We start from the raw sequence: 23661 nt of genomic DNA on the forward strand, positions 1-23661 counted from the left end.
TTTGCAAGAATGGATTAGGAGCTAAACCTTCAGAGGCAAGGTGCTCACTCTTCATGAAGAGCTTAGATACCATCTCTCTCTATGGAAATACAGAACTTAAATGTGGAATTTAAAAGCCCTACTAGGTTTTACATAGAGCATGAGAATTAGGAGTTGGGGTTAAGAGTCTCCACAGAACCAGTCTTGTCCAAAGGTCTAAACGTCTTTAGCTAAATATGTGGCAAAAAGCAAAATACTAGTTAATTATACCATTATAATTCTGATCAAACTCTACAACTAACTTCTTAATTATAGCATTAACTAAACGTTCAATCAATTGGCAAAATCTAAATAGACAATCCAAGAAACAAAGAGTATCTCTTGTCAGCTGGGTGTGGTGGCTCATGCCTATAATCCTGGCACCATTATTGGGAGGCTTAGGTGGGAGGATCGCTTGAGCCAGGAGTTCAAGACCAGCCTGGGCAACATAGTGAGGCCCCGTCTCTACAAAAAATAAGCCAGCTGCACATGGTGGCACACACTTGTGGTCCTAGCTACTCAGGAGGATGAGATGGGAGGATCACCTGGAGGTGGAGGCTGCAGTGAGCCAATATGGCACCACTGCACTCTAGTGGGCAACAGAGCAAGATGCTGTCTTTAAAAAAAAAATAATCTGGGCCAGGCACGGTGGCTCAGCCTGTAATCCCAGCACTTTGGGAGGCCGAGGCGGGTGGATCACGAGGTCAAGAGATCGAGACCATCCTGGTCAATATGGTGAAACCCCGTCTCTACTAAAAATACAAAAAATTAGCTGGGCATGGTGGCGCGTGCCTGTAATCCCAGCTACTCAGGAGGCTGAGGCAGGAGAATTGCCTGAACCCAGGAGGCGGAGATTGCGGTGAGCCGAGATCGCGCCATTGCACTCCAGCCTGGGTAACAAGAGCGAAACTCCGTCTCAAAAATAATAATAATAATAATAATAATCTGTAGTCAATTATTTACTAGAGTCAGAGTTATGTACTCTGTTTTGTATTCTAGTCTTCATACTTATTTTATTTTTGCTTCATCAAATGCCAGTGTAGTTAGAAGCTTAATTTAGGTAAATTTAAAAGAAAGGTTTGACTGGTAGGCCAGGCAGGGTGGCTCAAGCCTGTAATCCCAGCGCTTTGGGAGGCCGAGGCGGGTGGATCATGAGGTCAAGAGATCGAGACCATCCTGGTCAATATGGTGAAACCCCATCTCTACTCAAAACACAAAAAATTAGCTGGGCATGGTGGCATGTGCCTGTAATCCCAGCTACTCAGGAGGCTGAGGCAGGAGAATTGCCTGAACCCAGGAGGCGGAGGTTGCGGTGAGCTGAGATCACGCCATTGCACTCCAGCCTGGGTAACAAGAGCGAAACTCCGCCTCATTAAAAAAAAAAAAAGAGAGAAAGATTTGACTGGTAAGTTAGCTTAAAATATGTCTACTCCATACCAGCATACTTGTATGTGTCTTATCACTTCCTGGATGACTACTGGTTCAGAACCTTATTTCTCTTCAAATATCACTTTTAAAAGTATTCCCTAAAAGCTTTATAGAAGATGCTACACTCCAGTATAGTGAACATAGTAGCCGCAAGTCCAGCTTCAAAAGTGAAAAGGCAAGTCCTGTGATCTGAACCTCTCAGACATTTCTCTCATCTATCAGATAAAGTAGCATCTACCTCAGAAATTAAATGAGAACATGCATTAAAGTCACAGCACACTAAACACAGCACAATTCAGGACACAGAGAAAGTGCTTGATAAACGTGTGGTATGAAGCATGAGTTGAAATGTATCAACTTGTTTTAAAACGTTTAGCACAGCTTCCAGCAGCAGGTGTCACTCTCTCCCTGAGTGCTGAAAGGGAGTCACCTTTTATGCTAATTCAGATGCTGTGCATTCCACGAGTATTAGGGAGTAAAAGGTAGAAGATAAAGTAATTCTTATAGGTATGACTAAACAGCACACTTTTTTTTTTGAGATGGAGTTTTGTTCAGGCTGGAGTGCAATGGTGCAACCTCGGGTCACTGCAATGCCATTTCCCAGTTCAAGAGATTCTCCTGGGCCGGGCGCGGTGGCTCAAGCCTGTAATCCCAGCACTTTGGGAGGCCGAGGTGGGTGGATCACGAGGTCGAGAGATCGAGACCATCCCGGTCAACATGGTGAAACCCCGTCTCTACTAAAAATACTAAAAATTAGCTGGGCATGGTGGTGCGTGCCTGTAATCCCAGCTACTCAGGAGGCTGAGGCAGGAGAATTGCTTGAACCCAGGAGGCGGAGGTTGCGGTGAGCCGAGATCGCGCCATTGCACTCCAGCCTGGGTAACAAGAGCGAAACTCCGTCTCAAAAAAAAAAAAAAAAAAAAAAGAGATTCTCCTGTCTCAGCCTCCCCAGTAGCTGGGATTACAGGTGCCGGCCATGATGCCCAGCTAATTTTTTTCTATTTTAGTAGAGATGGGGTTTCACCATTTTGGTCAGGCTGGTCTCAAACTCCTGACCTCAGGTGATCCACCCGCCTCGACCTCTCAAAGTAATAGCACACTCCTTTTTTTTTTTTTTTTTTTGAGATGGAGTCTTACTCTGTCACCAGGCTGGAGTGCAGTGGCATGATCTCAGCTCACTGCAACCTCTGCCTCCCGGTTCAAGTGATTCTCTTGCTTCAAGCCTCCTGGGTAGCTGGGGCTACAGGCACCCGCCACCACACCCAGCTGATTTTTGTATTTTTAGTAGAGATGGGGTTTCACCACGTTGCCCAGGATGGTCTCGATGTTTTGACCTTGTGATCTGCCAGCCTCGGCCTCCCTCCCAAAGTGCTGGGATTACAGGTGTGAGCCACCGTGCCCAGTCCAGCACACTCTTAATTGACATGCAGTTGTACAAATTTGTGGGGTACACAGTGATGTTTCAATGCTATAATGTGTGACTACCATATCCATCATCTCAGACATTTATCATTTGTGTTGGGAACAGTCAGTATCCTTCTTCTACCAACTCATCTTATAGTGGTATAGGACATTAGTATCTCTCTCTTCTTTTTTTTCTTTTTTTTTTTTTTTTTGAGATGGAGTTTCGCTCTTGTTACCCAGGCTGGAGTGCAATGGCGCGATCTCGGCTCACTGCAACCTCCGCCTCCTGGGTTCAGGCAATTCTCCTGCCTCAGTCTCCTGAGTAGCTGGGATTACAGGCACGCGCCACCATGCCCAGCTAATTTTTTGTATTTTTAGTAGAGACGGGGTTTCACCATGTTGACCAAGGATGGTCTCAATCTCTTGACTTCGTGATCCACCCACCTCGGCCTCCCAAAGTGCTGAGATTACAGGCTTGAGCCACCGCGCCTGGCTAGTATCTCTCTCTTCTAACTTATATTCTTTAACAAATCTGTCCCTATCCCTCTCCTCTCTCTTTCCCAGCCTCAAGTATCCGCTGGTCTACTTTTTACTCCTAAGATCAACTCTTTCGCTTCCACAAGTGAAAACATGCAGTATTTAACTTTGTTCCTTGTTTCACTTAATACCATGTCCTCCAGTTCCTTCCATGTTGCCGCAAATGAGTTTCTTTTTCATGGCTGAAAAGTTTTCCATTGTGTGTGTGCATATATCATATATATATGCCATATTTTCTTTATCCATTCATCTGTTGTGGACACCTACGTTGATTGCATATCCTGGCCATTGTGAAGTGCTACAATAAATTTGAGGGCGCAGATGTCTTGTCCATATACTGACTTCCTTTCCTTTGGATAAATGCCTAGTAGTGGGATTTCTGGATCGTATGGTAGCTCTATTTGTAGCAAACAGCACAATTTTAATTGCAGCCAGCCCCAAATTTGTTGCCTGAGGGTTGTAACAAATTTACACACACACACACACACACACACACACACACACACACACACACGGTGGGCATATGAACCACAAACCAGGCATAAAGCATGACCTACAAAACATTCTGTTTTAAGTATGTAAATCCCTTACTTGGACATTTTTACTAGGTAAGTTTTCAAAAAAAGAAAAAAAAAGTAAGTTACCAGAAAATGAGTACACAGTTTAAGAAAATAATTACCACTATATACTAAGAATTATCAACTCTTGATGAGTTACAAACTAAATACTTGAGATTATACCAACCCTGAAAAGTTTAGCTGTTCTTCAACTGTACAGAAAACACACATTATCTAAGCAGGGCAAAGAGATGCTTCAATATGTATCACTTTACTAGGTCAAGAGAATTTCCCACAATAGTTAAGCCTGATAAATTCATGTTCAAACAGCCAGGAAACAGTTCACAAAGGAAGCACTTAAAAAAAAAAAAAGAAACCAATCCGTTTATTGTAAAACTTAGTAATTTAATTATTTCTGTACTTTCGCTTTTAAGAATAAAAGGTGACAGTCAATGTTTAAAACTGCAAACCAGCCGGGCGCGGTGGCTCAAGCCTGTAATCCCAGCACTTTGGGAGGCCGAGGCGGATGGATCACGAGGTCGAGAGATCGCGACCATCCTGGTCAACATGGTGAAACCCCGTCTCTACTAAAAATACAAAAAATTAGCTGGGCATGGTGGCACGTGCCTGTAATCCCAGCTACTCAGGAGGCTGAGGCAGGAGAATTGCCTGAGCCCAGGAGGCGGAGGTTGCGGTGAGCCGAGATCGCGCCATTGCACTCCAGCCTGGGTAACAAGAGCGAAACTCCGTCTCAAAAAAAAAAAACTGCAAACCAGATAATCAGACAGAAATCACATTTATTTCAAGAGCTCAAAGTGCAAATACAGCAAATCAGTTCACAAAGTTTCAGGATACAGTTTTTAATGACAATGGAAATTTGATATACAAAAATGAAAGGGTAAATAGTCCAGAAATAAAGCTCCTCAATTTTTTAAAAAAAATTCAAGTAACCTGAAAAACTTTACTAAAATAGTCCCCTTACATCGATTCAGAAATGCCAGTACTGCACTGTATTCAAGGACTCTTCAAAGAATCAGCCCAAACTGGTTAGCTCCAATTTAGAATGGAAGTTCTTGGTGTTGGCTTTTGCTGATTTGGAAGCTTCAGTCACTCACTGCTATCAATCGATGTGGTTCGATCCATGACATTTTGATCTTTAGGCAAATTCTAAAAAATGTTTAAAGTTAAAAAGGCTGGGCGCAGTAATTCCAGTGCTTTGGGAGGCCAAGGTGGGCAGATTACTTGAGGCCTGTCAAACATGGTGAAATTCCATCTCTACAAAAATACAAAAAGTAGCTGGGCATGGTGGTATGTGCCTGTAGTCCTAGCTACTCAGGAGGCTGAGACAGAATTGCTTGAACCGAGGGCAGAGGTTGCAGTGAGCTGAGATTGTGCCCCTGCACTCCAGCCTGGGTAAGAGTGAAGCTTCGTCTCAAAAAAAAAAAAAAAAAAAAACTTAAATACAAGGCCAACACATCCAATAAGAAGAATTTTCTGAAATGACTAGTACATATCTAAAAGATTTAAAGACCAATGTCAACTTCAGGCCTATGGTTTTACTGGGAGAAAAGCCATAGATTAATACTTCTAGTACCCAAAACCTTCTCAGAAGCTTAGGAATACGGCCTTTAAAACTTCCTCATGAAAACTGTACTTAAATATATATTTATTCATTTCTACATATACAGAACTTACAGGTAAAGTAGAAAAAGTTCCCACTAGGAAGGTAATTAAGGGTTGTTAATGTTCTTTTTATCACTTAGTAGCCAGAAGACATGCTTATCTCTGCTCCCCAGAAGCAATGTTAGCTACTAGTTTCAATTCAGGAAAATGTTTATCTTTCAGGAAGGTTTACATGAGATATTTATTCCGTCTTCTCCAACTTCTTCCTCTTTTCATTATAGGCATGATACTGAGAGTCTGTTCCAAAAATTCTATCCCACCACGTAAATGTTGAAGCATAGTTTCCGATGAAGTTCATGTGGTGGAAGTCATGATGCCGAGAACCAGCATAGAAAGGGATGAAATTTAAAGGGTTGAGAGGAATATAATAACCACTGAAACAAAAATGATAAAGATTATTAAGGAATACATCTCAAATAATTGTCATCTTTATTAATAATCATGTGCTCGCATTAACCAATCTACATGACATTCCACTTTGCATAGACCACTTTATTTCTAAGATGTTCACAAACAGCAAACACAGAAAATGGTGCATATTCTAGAAACCACTCTAAGAAAAAAAAAATCCTTAAAAGATCTATGAAAATCATTTCCTTTAAGATAAAATGTGTAAAGGACGGGAGAGAGGGGTTTTAGTAATGAATCTTTAAAACAGATTTTCAAGAATTAATTTTCTTTTATGCTTCATAGGAAGCTTTCTCACCATAATCTATAATAGTTGTAAATAAAGCCCAAAATACTACATAATGTTTTTTAGGAACAGTCACATAAAATTAGTATCAAGTATTAAAAAGGGCAGGCCCATGAATCCCTATATAGTAACTTCGCTTACTTTTTTAGGCAATGACAAGATGGAATCAAACGGACCACAATTAATGAAAATACCAGCGTGCTTTTCTGTCTTTTCTATAGTTAGGAGAAGACAATGGCTTCAAAAGAGTCATGTTTAGAGTATGCTCCTTTATTTCTAACTATGTATCTACAATTCAGTTATACTCGTCTGAATCACTCTAACCCTCTCTTCTTTTGAGGGGCTTAGGGGAAGGAAGGCAGAAATAAACAATGGATAGAAACTAATGAAAGAAATATCAACTACAATTTTTCAACAGAAGAACATTCTCTGCCTAGGAGTAGAAACATCAATTTTCCTACTTTAACACTTTGAAAACAATTCTTACAATTTGATATTCTGCATTCACGGGTACAGAAGTAAGTCCCAAGTCAAAATACAATGAACATATAATTTAAACATAATGAACAATTAGGATAAACATTTAAGAAGGCATTCAATATAAATAATTTACCACAAAATGACTTCCAATCAACAGAAAGGATGCATTTGAAGTATATATATTATATATATAATAATAAGTACTTCCATCTATTAAGTGCTTTTATCAGTGCTGAATAGTGGAGACCAGAACTAGTCTTATTCAATGAAGGCTGAATGCCTTGATATTTTTTCAAATATGAGTTAGGTTTAGGTTTATCCCAGAAGGATAAAGAAATTGCTGGTCCTAAATATATATTTGCCCAAATAACACATTATCACTATAAAAATTATAAACAGCATAAGCTAGAATGTAAAAACATCTATTATTTATATTTTTATCCAAAAATTGTTTTCTTAATATAACATCAACTTCCTATTAGTCTACTTAGAAATATGATAATCTTATGACCATGAAAATAAAGATATTTCATTATACTTTATACCTGAACAGAAACTAATACTCACCTATGGACATCAATAGTTTCCAACAAACGAATGGTCACCCATGCCCAAAGAAGAATTACATGATCACACAAAAGCACGATTCCAATGAAAAATCCAGTTCCAAGAATTAGAGTTTCCAAAGGATGTGCATATTCGGCTTCCATTCCAAATGGAGCCTAAAACAAACGGATAAGAAATTCTCAATTTCTTAGTTATTGTGACGGGGTTAATTTTATGTGTCAACTTGGCTAGGCTATGATGCCCAACTGTTTGATTAAATATCAGTCTAGATGTTGTTGTTAAGGTATTTTTTAGATGTTGTTAACTTTTAAATCAGTAGACTGTGAGTAAAGGTGATTATCCTTCATAATGAGGGCGGGCTTCATCCAATCACTTGAAGACCTTCAGGACAAAGGCTGAGGTTTACCCAGCCTGAGTTTCCAATTTGCTGCTCCGTGGAATTTGGATCCAAGGCTGCCACAATTCTCACCTAAATTTCCAGTCTGTAGTCTGCTTTACGGATTTCAGACCTGAAAGCCTCAATACCTGCATGAGCCAATTTCTTAAAATAAATCTCTCTCTCTGCACATATACAGTAATGACTCTGCTTTGCTGGAGAACTTCACTAATACATATATTCTATTTATGCATGAAGTTTTACAAAGTTATATTGATTCTATATTTAGTGATGATCTATCTAGCCATACACTTATAAATAATAGTAATTTTCAATAAAAATACTTTTTTGTCCCTACTAAACATCAGAAGGTCTAGGGGTATAAAGATCTTACTGTCTTTGATGGTTTAAGATAAAGGCACTAAATAATTGACTTGAATTTTAATTTTGATTTATGTATTTATATTTGTTCTTCTAATACAGAGATGCTTGATTTGGCATACCATGTAATCACCATCAATGCAAAACATACTCACATAGTCAGTTTGATAAAGCTTCATCAAAGCAATTCTAACAGCCGGGCATGTGGCTTACGCCTGTAATCCCAATACTTTGGAAGGCTGAGGTGGGTGGATCACCTGAGGTCGGAGTTTGAGACCTGACCCCAACATAGTGAAGTCCCGTGTCTACCAAAAATACAAAATTAGCCACACATGGTGGCGCATGCCTGTAATCCCAGCTACTTGAGAGGCTGAGGCAGGAGAATTGCTTGAATTCAGGAGGCAGAGGTTGCAGTGAGCTGAGATCATGCCATTGCAGTAAGGCCTGGACAGTAAGAGCAAAACTCTGTCTCATAAAAAAAGGAAAAAAAAAAAGCAGTTCTAATAAAAGTCACTGTTTTTGTGGGAGTTAGCAATGTGAGTATCTAGCTGTGTCAATATAGCACTCTGTCCACAAGGATGGAAGTCCAAACTTTCATGTAATATATTTCTTTCAGATTTCAATTTACCATGAAATTTAAATACTGAAGAAAACGCATAGAACTGGCTTGTTGTATGCGTGTTGTTCTTTTTTTTTTTTTTGAGACGGAGTTTCCCTCTTGTTACCCAGGCTGGAGTGCAATGGCGCGATCTCGGCTCACCGCAACCTCCGCCTCCTGGGCTCAGGCAATTCTCCTGCCTCAGCCTCCTAAGTAGCTGGGATTACAGGTACGCACCACCATGCCCAGCTAACTTTTTGTATTTTTAGTAGAGTCGGGGTTTCACCTTGTTGACCAGGATGGTCTCGATCTCTCGACCTCGTGATCCACCCGCCTCGGCCTCCCAAAGTGCTGGGATTACAGGCTTGAGCCACCGCGCCCGGCCCGCGTGTTGTTCTTAATAATCATGAAAAAAAAAGAAAAAGAAAAAGAAAATGTCACCCACAATTTTAGAAAATGCTCAGGCAATTAAAATAGACATTTTGCCTCTAACAGAAAGAATTAAACATAATTCTAGAGTGGATCAGCAACCAAGAAAATGGGAAAAAATTTTTGCAATCTACCCATCTGACAAAGGGCTGATATCCAGAACCTACAAAGAACTAAAACAGATTTACAAGAAAAAAACAAAAGTGGGCAAAGGATATGAACAGACACTTTAGAAAAGAAGATATTTATGCAGCCAAAAAACATATGAAAAAATGCTCATCATCACTAGTCATTAGAAAAATGCAAATCAAAACTACACTGAGATACCATCTCACACCAGTTAGAATGGCGATCATTAAAAAATCTGGAGACAACAGATACTGGAGAGGATGTGGAGAAATAGGAACGCTTTTACACTGTTGGTGGGACTGTAAATTAGTTCAACCACTGTCAAAGACAGTGTGGCGATTCCTCAAGGACCTAGAAATAGAAATTCCATTTGACCCAGCAATCCCACTACTGGGTATATATCCAACGGATTATAAATCGTTCTAGTGTAAGGACACATGCACATGAATGTTCATTGCAGCACTGTTTACAATAGCAAAGACTTGGAACTAACCCAAATGTCCATCGATGATAGACTGGACAGGGAAAATGTGGCACATATATACCATGGAATACTATGCAGCAATAAAAAACGATGAGTTTGTGTCCTTTGTAGGGACATGGATGAACCTGGAAACCATCATTCTAAGCAAACTGACACAAGAACAGAAAATCAAACACCGCATGTTCTCACTCATAAGCAGGTGTTGAACAATGAGAACACATGGACACAGGAAGGGGAGCATCACACACTCAGGTCTGTGTTGGGGGGAACTAGGGGAGGGACAGTGCGGGGTGGGGAGTTGGGGAGGGATAACATAGGAAGAAATGCCAGATATAGGTGATGGCGAGAAGGCAGTAAACCATATTGCCATGTATGTACCTATGCAACAATCTTGCATGTTATTACATGTACCCCAAAACCTAAAACGCAATAAAATATACTTAAAAAAGAATTAAACATAATTCTAACATACCTGAAACTCATGATGAACTTTATGAATATATTTGTATATTCTCTTGTGGTGTAAGAGTCTATGCAGAAAATAGTGCCAAGTGTCTTCAATGACGGCACAGCCAAGGCATCTTGCCAAAAGCAAATACCTTTAGAATAAAAATGTTATAATCTGTAAGAAATAATTTTTACTTAAACAGTCCAGACTTTTAGTTGGAGTCACTGCTTGAGACATTACATAAAGCAAAACACATACTTAACAGATTTACCTAATTGCATATATTCATAAATTCTCAAAACAACTAGATCCAGCTACATGATATAATCTGGCATAAGGTTAAAGAGATTGCCCACTATATCAATTCCATTTCATGACAATGTTTGCACAACTTGCCTAAAGACACATTTCTTTTTTTTTTTTTTTTTTTTTTTTGAGACAGAGTTTCGCTCTTGTTACCCAGGCTGGAGTGCAATGGCGTGATCTCGGGTCACTGCAACCTCCACCTCCCGGGTTCAGGCAATTCTCCTGCCTCAGCCTCCTGAGTAGCTGGGATTACAGGCACGTGCCACCATGCCCAGCTAATTTTTTTTTTTTTTGAGACGGAGTTTCGCTCTTGTTACCCAGGCTGGAGTGCAATGGCACGATCTCGGCTCACCGCAATCTCCGCCTCCTGGGTTCAGGCAATTCTCCTGCCTCAGCCTCCTGAGTAGCTCGGATTACAGGCATGTGCCACCATGCCCAGCTACTTTTTTGTATTTTTAGTAGAGACGGGGTTTCACCATATTGACCAGGATGGTCTCGATCTCTTGACCTCGTGATCCACCCGCCTCGGCCTCCCAAAGTGCTGGGACTACAGGCTTGAGCCACCGTGCCCGGCCGTTTTTTTGTATTTTTAGTAGAGACGGGGTTTCACCATGTTGACCAGTATGGTCTCGATCTCTTGACCTCGTGATCCACCCGCCTTGGCCTCCCAAAGTGCTGGGATTACAGGCTTGAGCCACCGCACCCGGTCAAAGACACATTTCTTAAGAGGTATCCCTGTTAAGTGACACATGAGTATATATGTGTGTGTGTGTGTGTATGTCTGTGTGTGTGTATATATACACATACACACATTTTTATATATGTATATATATATACACATACATATTTTTGTTTATACGAATTCAATTTCTATAAACCTCACAAATGATTACCGTATTTTTCATTCATTTTAAACTTACAATGCAATATATTTTTTGTCAGCATAAGCACTTCTATTATGTATATAAACATACAAAAGACGTTATGGAAACTTCTGATACTAGAAGCTCACCTTCCAATATAATATTAAAAAGATGTAAACATGAAAACATTTTAGGATTTTACTATGGTTTACTTTTCTACTATTTATTTACTTCCAAAGTTTAGAACTTTAAAATTAAGAAAAAGGTAAACATGAAGTATAACTTAATTGAATAATAAGCCACAACTGGGTGTGAAAGCCAAACTTTTATCTACATACCATCTTGGCATTCTTTCCCAATCATAAGGAATACTGAAATACTCTGTAAAATAGTAGGTTCCGCAAATCAAAGGTAGCTGAATACAGAAGTGATTAAAGAGAAGAACTTTGAAACATTTCCACTGGTTTTCCAATGTTTCTGGTTTATCCTATGGAGAAAAATCACAACACCTAAGTATTAATTTCTGCTATCATAGTTTAACTTGATCTAATTTTTTCTCTAATGTTTATGTTGGACCTTAATTCTATGTCAGTTATGTTAACTTTATAGTAGCTAAGACTCAGGAATCTTTGCCTTCTCAATTCTTGACAACGACTATCACTACTTTAGGTGAAGAAACTGTTAACAGATGCACCCAGCCATAATGATCTCAAACTAAAACACTACAGAATGAGTAACTCTCCACTCTTTGCTGCCACAGATCATCCACCTCACTTCTTTTACCAGAAGTTTCAGAGAATTCAGATGATATGCTAAGATTACAGTTGGGCGTCCGCAACTGAAGAAGTTGTACACAAAGTACTGGAAGCCTTTCATACAGGTAAATCAATGCTTCCAGGCACTCAGTGGTATTCATTCCAATAAATGAGTGAGTGCACTTTTGTTCCTATCCAATGACAGAATTATAAACTCTCTGAGTTGAGGAGTACAGAGCTGTGTCCTGATGATGGAGTTCACAGATTCAAGTCAAAATGAGAAAAGCTGTAGCAACATGAAATGTTCCTAAAACCTCATCAGGATATCCATTTGCTAAGCAAGCTATTATTTAAAAGAAAACAAAAACAAAAACAAAACACAAAAACCTAGATTTATTCAATTTACAGGACTGCACTTAACATATAAAAAACTGCTTTGGGTTTTACAAAACGATGGTGACAATAAATATTAGTTATTGCTTTGTTTTAAATGTCGCTGCTGAAAAATTCAGAAATCTGCCAACAAAACGCTTTTTTTTTTTGAGACGTAGTTTCACTCTTGTTACCCAGGCTGGAAGTACAATGGCGCGATCTTGGCTCACCGCAACCTCCGCCTCCTGGGCTCAGGCAATTCTCCTGCCTCAGCCTCCTAAGTAGCTGGGATTACAGGCACGTGCCACCATGCCCAGCTAATTTTTTGTATTTTTAGTAGAGACGGGGTTTCACCATGTTGACCAGGATGGTCTCGATCTCTCGACCTCGTGATCCACCCGCCTCGGCCTCCCAAAGTGCTGGGATTACAGAAATGAGCCACCGCGCCCGGCAACAAAACGCTTTTAAGTGAGCCGCAATATCCAAAGTACGGGAACTACTGTGTATCAGCAGAAGCCCAAAGAGGTCAACCAGCTTGGGCCGAGTCACACACACAGTTATTAGCAGAAGTTGGACTAACAATTCTGGGCCTTCAGATCCAGTTTTGTTCTTAAAATTCCTTAAGGGTTATCTTCCTGACAAAAATAGGAAAAGCACTGAAATAAGAATCAATCCAGAGACCTGTGCTCTAATACCAAGGGCTGCTACTCACCAGTTAACTAGCTCTGTGATGTTTACAACTTAGTTTCCTCAACAATATAATGAGGGGATTTGACAACTGGCCTTTGTATTTCTAATCTGAGCATTATCTAACCCCACTCCTCTAAACTGGAAAGAATGAAATGAAACATTCAGGCTTCAGTTGACAATAGTACTGTTCCTACAGAAACTACAGTTAATAGACTTCATTTCCCGGGTAGACTCTGATATCCAGGCAGTTACAGAAATTACAAAGTTTAATCAACTATAACAAAATCACATGTTACACCATTTAAAGTATACATAAATTAGTTAAAAAGACAGCCATAAAAATCATACCTAGTACAATATGAAAGTTTACCATATTTTACTTTGTTTATGCATAACTGTGCCTAATATGAAGGAATACCTTTACAAGGCCACAGACTTCAGAAATAATATTTTTAGTACTTTTATCTTTGAGAAAAAATTTTGGAAAATTACTAAGATGTATGATTTTTTAAAAGTAATTTAAAAATTAAGATGTATTTTTTTATGATCCTGCAAAGTCTACTTGACTTTTTCATTCCTGTGAAATTTCCCCGAACTAGCAAGCATATGCATTAACTCTCCAGTTGTCTATTCTGTTTGAAAGCAGAAAGGCTTTAGTACTATTTCACCACCACCAGCAGCTTTTTCTTTTTGACAATTTCAAGAATAAAAACATTTATTGTAAATGTTAAATATGATTCTCAAATATTTTACCTTAAACCATTGATACTGTCAATGTTAAGGTAAAATTTTACCTTAAACAACTGATAACCTTTAAGGTATCTGCTCAAAATGCATAAACCTCTAATTAATTTGTACTAATATTTTGGTTTCTTTTAAAACACCTTTAACTTGTAGAAACTGGTACTGATTTAACATCACAATTTATTTTTGAATCAAAAATGCTCAAACCATGGACTTTAATGGTTATGAAACTTGAAGACTTGCTGAGTACAGACTTGAAGTCCTATTACCCAGCCTTTCAATATGTTTATAAACAACTAGTTCTGACCAACTAGGCTACAGCTTCTTTCCTTTGCTACCCTATATTTTAAAGCTGCTCAATACCCTTGACTGAAAAAAACATTTCCTTTCTCTGGAAAGGTTCTACTTCTAACCAATGAGTCAGCTGCAAAGTATAGTGAAGGAGAAAAAGAATGCTTGTGCCTGGCCAGCCATACAATGAATCAGCCCTATAAAGAAATCATTGGGTGACAGACACATGGCAGCCATAATCACCCTAAAGGTGCATTAGAACTTTGACATCCAAACTTAATTCTGCCTTTCAAAGCAGGTGCTTTTCTAAAAAGCACTTTGGAACTTCTGTGACTTCTAACTGAAGGTAACAGAGTACTCTCTTTTGGGTTACATTATTTTTTAATTTCCTTCACCTTTGCCCTTTGTTCTTTTCTCCTTTGGCCTGGAGTCCGCAGTCATCTGACCCCTACATTATCCCCAGAGAAGATTAATATTAATACCTTCTTAAAGTGAGACTCACTGGGAAAGGCTGTGAAGCTAACAAAATGGTAACAGAGAATGTGTACAGATTACCATTCAACATATATCCAGATGTGCCTTAGTATCCTTGGGAGACTGGTTCTGCGACTTTCTGCAGATACCAAAATCTGAAGCTCAGGTGCCTGATATAAAATGACACAGTATTTGACATAACCTACACATATCCTCCCTTATACTTTAAATCATCTCTACAGTATTTGCAATACTTAATAAAATGCAAATGCTCCATAAATAGCTATTATTTTGAATAATGACAAGGAAAAAAGTCTGTACATGTCAGTATAGACACAATTTTTTCCCTGAATATTTCTGATCTGCAGTTGGTTGGATTCACGGATACATAACCCATGGATATGGAGGATGAACTGTATTGAGTGAATGTAAATTACTTTCCATAGATGAATACTCTCAATGGTCTACTTTCTACCAAAACTGCAATGCCCTTGAGTTTTAGTTTGGAATGACTTTTTATGAAAAGAAAGAGCAAACACTAGAAACTATCATCAACTTACCAAATGCTGACAAATAATTCATCTTTCTAATAAGCTACTCCAAATTCTCATGTCAGGCTCATAGGCAACATACTAGATTTCACCTTGTCATGTGTGTAGCAACCTCTTGACATTTAGTGCAATGAAGCAAATACCCAGAAACAAGGAGCTTCACCTCCTTATTTGGGATAATATGAATGCTGCCAAATGATCTACCATATATTTAGAGGAAAAAAATCTTTAATAGCCCTGATCCAAGGTCTTTGTGTATTAACAGTCACTTAGATTTGCTGGAACATCAGGAGTTCAGGTGAACTGCAAAATATGCACAAATCACCATATGTTTCCTTTCCAGGTAGCTTAAATAATTAAGATTTATAAACTTAATTTAGATAAACATCATATCTACTTAACGGCCAATTTAACAAACTATTCTTTTTTTTTTTTTTTTTTTGAGACGGAGTTTCGCCCTTGTTACCCAGGCCGGAGTGCAATGACGCGATCTCGGCTCACCGCAACCTCCGCCTCCTGGGCTCAGGCAATTCTTCTGCCTCAGCCTCCTGAGTAGCTGGGATTACAGGCACGTGCCACCATGCCCAGCTAATTTTTTGCACTTTTAGTAGAGACGGGGTTTCACCATGTTGACCAGGATGGTCTCGATCTCTCGACCTCGTGATCCACCCGCCTCGGCCTCCCAAAGTGCTGGGATTACAGGCTTGAGCCACCGTGCCCGGCAACAAACTATTCTTGAAATATTATCAGTAATGACTTAGGACTGTGTGTTCAATTCAGGAGCAACTAGTAACATGTGGCTACTAAACACTTTAAAAACGGCTAGTCTAAATTGAGACAGGCTAATTAATATAAAAATTAATATAAAATACACACAGGATTGCAAAGGCTTATTAAATATCTCATTATGAATTTTTTAGATTTTGATTAATGGTTGAAATAATAGTTTATGTCTTATTTTTTTCAAGACAAGGTCTCACTCCATAGCCAATGCTAGAGTACAGTGGTGCGTGCAATCATGCTTCAGCCTCGTAAGTAGCAAGGACTACAGGTGTGCACCACCATGCCTGGATATTTTTGTATTTTTTTTGTAGAGACAGGGTCTTGCTGTGTTGCCCAGGATGGTCTTGAACTACTGGTCTCAAGCAATCCTCCTCCCTTGTTCTCCCAAAGTGCTGGAATTTCAGGAATGAACTCTGTACCCAGGCATAGTTTATAATTATTGAGTTAAATAATATACATTATGAAATTAATTTCCTTATTTCTTTTTACCTTTTCTATGTATTCTACTAGAAAATTTAAAATTACATATGTGGCTTCATTTTATTTCTATTGAATATCACTGATTTAGCCTCTCAAAACAAAGCTGTATTTACTTTTTAAAATATTGAGCAACACTAACGATAATATTCTATTTCTAGTCCCTTATACTCACCTTTTGAATTTTGTATTTTTTCATATAAGGTATAAATTGAAATAAAAATCCAGGTACACAGAACAAGAAATAAACGGCTTCATGAACTATAAGGGATCCCCATGTTGCAATCTGGAACTTTGTATAATTATTCAACATATAGTTCCAAGCATTTTTAAATGGTTCTTGCAAAGGATTCTCAGGTAAAAGTGAATCTACGTATTCCACAGCCAAGGATGCTGAACTAAAGATGCTGACACTTTCATTTGTTGCCATTTTTCAAATCTCTGCAGACAGCCTTATAATTCTGTAGAAATGAATATATATAACAAATAAGTTAAACAATGAGCTTTCAAAAAATAAAACAGTTAAAAAATGCATCCTCTGATCATTTTTACAATGATAACTACTAAAGGAGTACCAATTTCTCAGGCTTTACACCATTTAAAAAAATTTGCTGGATATCATCACCATTTCCATTTAAGAACAGTAACTGAAAAAACAATAGGGGAAAATTTTTTTCAATCCGTATTTAAAGAAATCATCAGTGTGGTTCTCATGGAAAAGCTTCTAATTTAAACGAGCTATAAGCCGGTCGCGGTGGCTCAAGCCTGTAATCCCAGCACTTTGGGAGGCTGAGGTGGGTGGATCATGAGGTCAAGAGATTGAGACCATCCTAGTCAACATGGTGAAACCCCGTCTCTACTAAAAATACAAAACATTAGCTGGGCATGGTGGCGCGTGCCTGTAATCCCTGCTACTCAGGAGGCTGAGGCAGGAGAATTGCCTGAACCCAGGAGGCGGAGGTTGCAGTGAGGCGAGGTCGTGCCATTGCACTCCAGCCTGGGTAACAAGTGCGAAACTCCGTCTCAAAAAAAAAAAAAAAAAAAAAAAAAAACGAGCTATAGCTGGGTTTAAAAGTATCACTTAAAGTCAAAAGAGCCTATAAAGAAAAAGCCTGCCAAATATGAGTACATGAAAATTAAATACTTATTACTGGGGAATAAATAGAAAAACAGTCATAAACAAAGTCAAACTGAGAAAAATATTTCTAACATTTTATGACAAAGGCCTACAAAGTGTGCTTTAAAAAAAAACTAAAAACACAATAGAAAAATGACAAATGCCATTCACAAGCAGTTCTCAGAATAATAAAGGCAAATGATCACTAAACAAGGAAGAATCTTTACTTCATTCAAATGAGAAAATGCACCTAAAACAAAGAGATACTTTTAGCCTAAGTAGCAAATCTTTAAAAGTTTATTACTGCCCAGTGCCCAGTACTGGTAAGAAGGTGAGAAAACAGGCATGACCATATATTGTTGGGGGGCGGAATACATCACTATATATCATTGGAGGAAAAATTAGCAACACCTATCATAATTCAAAATGAATACATCCTTTGACCCAGCAATTTTCTCATTCAAGGGTACAAAGACAGATACACTAAGACCAAAGGAAGCACTGCTTGTAATAGCAAAAGCAAAGAGAAAAAAGTAAAAGCAAAACACAAATAAGCCATCAACAAGAGATGAGTTAAATAAATTAAGTCCTTCCATAGACAATTATACAGCCATTTAAAAGAATGAGGAAGATCTATCTACATGCTCTACATAGAAAGATGTCTAAGAGTGTTAATCTAAATAACAGGTTACAAATATGTATAGAAAGAGCCCCACTTAGGTTTTTTGAAAAAACATATGTATTTTATTTATGCACTTTCATGCATATGTACACACAGAGACACACACAAACAGAAAATGTACAGACGGATACAAAGGGTACAATTTAGAACGGTGAATTCTAGGAAAACAGAGGTGTGTGGCAGGGCAGGGGATAGTGTAATGGAAGAGAGAAAAAAAATCTGACTTTATGTCTTTTGCACAATTTTAACATTTTAAATGAGCACGTTCTACTTACATAATAAATAAGCTCAATAAACTCAATAGGTCACCAACCAAAAAATAGAGAAACTTTTCAAAAGCCACTTTCCTAAAAACGCTTACCACTGCTGCTTCTAGTTTATGAATTTTGCTGGACCATTTGAAAAATCAGTATTTTAAAGTCTCAGAAGAATTCTAGTATATGTGCTGCCGAAGCGAGCACAAGTCTCAGAAGAATTCTAAATAGTACATAAAAGTCTCCTCCCCCAACACTTCTCAAATGGACCTTTTTATCCCATTCTACAGAAGGAATATTGAGAACCTAGCCAACTTCTTCAGACATCTGAATTCACTTCAAGTCCTCCTCCTTCTGTCCTACTCATCTCAAAGGACTTACACCACAGTGACAACATTCCATTCTGTCATTAGAAGCCTCAAAATTTCTTTGCTCATTCATTCTTTCCTCTAAAACTGATCAGTCTTCTTTTGTTATCTTACCTCAAGAACTTGCCCATCCTTTCTCATCTTTCATCCTTCTCCCTTGCAAGGAATCCATTCCCTCAAGTCTAAAATAACACATTCACATCTGTCTTTCTTTTTCCTTTTTTTTTTTTTTTGAGACAGGGGCTTACTCTGTCACCCAAGCTGGAGTGCAGTGGCATAATTATGGCTCACTGCAGCCTCAATCTCCCAGGCTCAAGCAATCCTCCCACCTAAGGCTCTTGTAGCTGGGACCACAGGCACACTACACCTGGCTACTTTTTTTTATTTTTATTTTTCATGGAGACAGGGGTCACCCTATGTTGCCCAGACTGGTCTTAAACTCCTAGGCTCATGTGATCCTCCCATCTTAGCCTCCCAAAGTGTTGGGATTACAGACATGAGCTACTGCGCCCAGCCTACATCTTCCTTTCTTGATAAGCACCTTCCTAACCTCTATTACTTCTTCCAAGCCACTGTCCCATTTGTTTTTCTTTGAACCAACCAATTTCTTTCTCAAAGGGGAATTCTACATAAAGATTGCTTAACTAGGCTGGGTGAGCTGGCTCACACCTGTAATCCCAGCACTTCAGGAGGCCAAGATGGGCGGATCACAAGGTCAGAAGTTCAAGACCAGCCTGACCAACATCATCGTGAAAGCTCGTCTCTACTAAAACTACAAAAATTAGCCGGGTGCGGTGGCACACACCTGTAATCCCAGCTACTCAGAAGGCTGAGGCAAGAGATCTGCTTGAATCTGGGAGGCGGAGGTTGCAGTCAGCTGAGATGGCACCACTGCACTCCAGCCTGGGAGACTGAGACTCTGTCTCAAAAAAAAAAAAAAAAAAAAAAGATTGCGGCCGGGCGCGGTGGCTCAAGCCTGTAATCCCAGCACTTTGGGAGGCCAAGGTGGGTGGATCACGAGGTCAAGAGATCGAGACCATCCTGGTCAACATGGTGAAACCCCGTCTCTACTAAAAATACAAAAATTAGCTGGGCATGGTGGTGAGTGCCTGTAATCCCAGCTACTCAGGAGGCTGAGGCAGGAGAATTGCCTGAACCCAGGAGGCGGAGGTTGCGGTGAGCCCAGATCGCGCCAGCCATTGCACTCCAGCCTGGGTAACAAGAGTGAAACTCCGTCTCAAAAAAAAAAAAAAAAAAAAAGCCGGGTGCGGTGGCTCAAGCCTGTAATCCCAGCACTTTGGGAGGCTGAGGCGGGTGGATCACGAGGTCGAGAGATCGAGATCATCCTGGTCAACATGGTGAAACCCTTTCTCTACTAAAAATACACAAAAATTAGCTGGGCATGGTGGCACGTGCCTGTAATCCCAGCTACTCAGGAGGCTGAGGCAGGAGAATTGCCTGAACCCAGGAGGCGGAGGTTGCGGTGAGCCGAGATCGCGCCATTGCACTCCAGCCTGGGTAACAAGAGCGAAAACTCCGCCTCAAAAAAAAAAAAAAAAAAAAAAGATTGCTTAACTCACCTACACAACTCACTGGGCTAACTGCAGTCTGGCTCCCCAATTACACCAAAATGCCTTCAATCATCTTCAAATAAGACAACCATCTAATTTTAATTGTTCTCAAGGTGATTAGCAAATTTGACAATAATGAACCAACACCACTTACTAGTCCTGTACTGTGACCTTAGGCAAATTAGATAACCTCTCTGTGATGGGTTTCATCATCAGCAAAAATTAAAACAGTAGGTCTTCCAATGAGTCCAAGAGATAATGTATATAAAGCGCTTAGCACAGGACCTGGCATGTAATAGCTACAAGAAGCCAACAATTATTAGGCACTTTCTGTGTCAAGAATTGTGTTCAAAGCATGCTACATGCTCTCTACATTTTAACTTTAATCCTTATGACACCTTCGTGAGGTAGGTATCATTTTGTCCCCATTTTAAAATCGATTCAAAAACTGAGGTTTAGAAAGATTAAGCAACTTGCCCAACCTCACACAAATGCTAAGTGGGGAAGCCCAGGCACTCATCCATTACACTAAACTATAATTATAAATAAAACCCACAATAAGTATTAGAGTACAAGAAGAATTCCTATAGTTTACCTAAGCCTTCTGAAAAAGATATTCCTTTTTCAGACACATGATTTGTCTTTACCTTCTTATTTTCTGTTTACATCCTAGCAACTGCAATCTGCATTCTATTGTCATCACTGCACTGAACTTACTCTTATTAAAATCACCAAGGATCTCCAGCTGCCAAATCCAATAAATCTTTTTGTGGAGTTTGTTTTACTTGACTAATCTGGAAGATTTGATTCTTCTCTTCTTGAAATACTGCCTTTCCTTGGTTCCTGGAACTTACATCCATTCACTCTGAAAAGTATTGTGTATTCATTGTGCTAGCTGCTGCCTTTACCCCTGAGTTCACAAAACATAAAATTTAGTGAGGAATATCAACTAGTGACCAAATCATCAAAAATTATGTGATAAGAACAATAAAGGGAGGAATATACAGTGCTCTGAACTTCTAGAGAAAGGTGCAATCTAAACTGAGACCTAGAACACGAGAGGGAGGTGACAGATTGAAACAGCAGAGTGTGAGAGAGGGGGTCAAGGGAGGTGTTTTGCATAGAGAGAATAACTACAAAGACTCAACCAGGAGATTAGACAGAATATGAGAATCGAAGTTGGAAATTTCCTAATAATACCTTCCTTACTCCTTCCTAACTATTCCAGATTTTCTTGGGGGATCTTAACTATTTTCTGTTTTTAAAATATGCTGATATCCATCCTGTCTATCTCTAGCCCTCTTCCCTAAACTCCAGGATCTGATTATACGAGTTTACTGGCCATATCCAACGAGAGAGTTCAGAGGCATATGAACTCACTCAACAGGTACAAAGGTTCCATACGTGCTCCTCACAACCCCTGCCCAAATACCTCCTTTAATGCCTAATTCTCAGACATAATGTTTTAAGTCTCTCCCATCTCTACTGCCTTAAGTCTTCAAACTCTCACCCAATATAGAGACACTTGGTTTAGTTAACATTCAGGAATTTACTTTCCACAATGGAGCGAGTTAATGGATATATCCTTGCTAACTGAAGGAAAACAAAGTGGCATTAAAGCGGAGAGGCATTAAACAAAGTCTTGGAGAATTAAATTTTCTTTTCCTTTTCTCACTCCTGGTCAACCTAAATGACTGGAAGCCTGCTCTGGAGGAGGCTGAGGAGATAAATTTAGTTATTTGTGGATTCTCAGAAACCTTGGAAGTTTAGCTGTCAGCCAGTCTCTGTCCTTTGGCACTTTTACCCAGATTTCACCACCTGCTTTATTTTCTGGACCTGCCCTGCCTCCAAGCTTGCCCTTCTTAAACCCTATCTCTAAGATGCAATGCCAGGATCTATGTAAACATCAGAGATAACCTCCTTACAACACTCAAAGTTCAAGGGAGTGCATTCCCTACGGATAAAGATCAAGCTCACTGCGATGCACATGAGGCCCTTCCTGACTTCTTCACTCTTCATTTCTTACACTCTCGCCACCCCACACTTCACATTTTTGCAGTATCTGATCATTCATGGTTGCTACTGCTTCACGTCTCTCTGCTCACGGAAATATCATTCCTTTATAGGTGATGTCCTCCCATCTAACTCCTAGTCATCCTTCAGTAACCTCCTCTAGGACGCCCTTCCCAACCCCACTACTCCCAACGCATATTACACCTTACTCTTATTAAAATCACTCTTATTAATCTTACCTCCTTCTCGTGTTTCCTGCTTTTGTATAACTTTCAGCACTCTTACCACCCTGTGCTGTTCAACTGTCTTCTACGTCCCGTCTCCCGAAGACAACACTCTTTAAAGGCAAGAAACATACAGTTCCATCACTTAAGAATTTCACTCCGTTTCATCCGTTTCCCTCCTTTCTAGCACCCACCTTTTCCCAGGCCCGCTTTCACTCCAGTCTCCGTCCGCCCCCTCTCGGGTACCACAGCCCGCGTCCCGCCCAGCGCGCTCATCCGCTCCCCGAGCCCGCTCCCTTAGATCTCACGGAGCACCAGGTGGGAGCCCGCCTGCCCACCTTGCCTCGCTGACGAGCCACTCCTCTGGCCTCCTTACCAGAACGGCCGCGAGATGACGGCGGGCCACCGACACCCGGGATCGCCCAGGTGTTGCGACTTCAGAACCTGCCTCGCCCGGCTTGTGGGTGGAACCGGGTGGACCTGGCCGGTCCCTCCTGTCGTTATTGGCCTGCGACGGCTCCCGCCCCGCCTTCTCGGAGCGCTGATTGGTCTGTGCTGCTGCCGGCCTCGTGTGACTCGCGCAAACGAGCCCCTGGCGGTCCCAGCCATTGGTTCTGCGGATGGAGTGAGGATAGTGAGACCTGCAGGTCCAGCCAATGGCCAACTCCGCGGCGCGCCTGGAGGCGGGGAAGCGTGAAAGCGCGTGACGGCGTGAGGGGGAGGGCAAGGACGGACCACCGCCCCGCCCTGCCGCGCAGAGTCGTCTTGGCAACTGCGGTCCTCAGCGGATTCCTAGTTAGAGCCTGCGCTGTGCAGGGAGAGGGTCGCGACAGCCGCCGTCCCCGAACATTTATTTCAAATGTGAAGCGCCCAAACCCGGGAAGGAAAGAGTGTAAATGAGTCTCAAAATCGA

At 40.2% G+C, this 23661-nt stretch overlaps 1 protein-coding gene across 3 annotated transcripts; it reads right to left on the minus strand.

Annotated features, from left to right (window-relative positions):
- Positions 1–4724: 4724 nt before the first annotated feature.
- MSMO1 (methylsterol monooxygenase 1) lies at positions 4725–23234 on the minus strand. Of its 3 annotated transcripts, none has more exons than XM_010332079.3 (7): positions 23125–23234; positions 22764–22861; positions 16695–16980; positions 11721–11869; positions 10238–10364; positions 7369–7523; positions 4725–6001 (listed from the first exon to the last, which is right to left on the minus strand). In XM_010332079.3, the coding sequence occupies exons 3-7, from the start codon at positions 16947–16949 to the stop codon at positions 5809–5811; spliced, it is 879 nt and encodes a 292-aa protein (XP_010330381.1). In that variant the 5' UTR covers positions 16950–16980; positions 22764–22861; positions 23125–23234; the 3' UTR covers positions 4725–5808. The 3 variants fall into 3 exon arrangements, with proteins under 3 accessions (XP_010330381.1, XP_010330382.1, XP_074252862.1); XM_010332080.3 differs by having other exon boundaries at positions 23087–23227; XM_074396761.1 differs by lacking the exon at positions 16695–16980 and having other exon boundaries at positions 23087–23226.
- Between the last annotated feature and the right edge of the window lie 427 nt (positions 23235–23661).

The sequence above is a fragment of the Saimiri boliviensis genome, chromosome 3, assembly GCF_048565385.1.
Source record: "Saimiri boliviensis isolate mSaiBol1 chromosome 3, mSaiBol1.pri, whole genome shotgun sequence".
In the NCBI taxonomy this organism is placed as follows: Eukaryota; Metazoa; Chordata; class Mammalia; order Primates; family Cebidae; genus Saimiri; species Saimiri boliviensis.

Coding starts and splice junctions, on each gene's coding strand:
- MSMO1 (XM_010332079.3), bottom strand. CDS start 16,949: ATGGCAACAAATGAAAGTGTCAGCATCTTTAGTTCAGCATCCTTGGCT. Junction 11,870..16,694: donor AAAAATACAAAATTCAAAAG/GTGAGTATAAGG, acceptor TTTTCTCCATAG/GATAAACCAGAAACATTGGA. Junction 7,524..10,237: donor AAGTTCATCATGAGTTTCAG/GTATGTTAGAAT, acceptor CGTTTGTTTTAG/GCTCCATTTGGAATGGAAGC.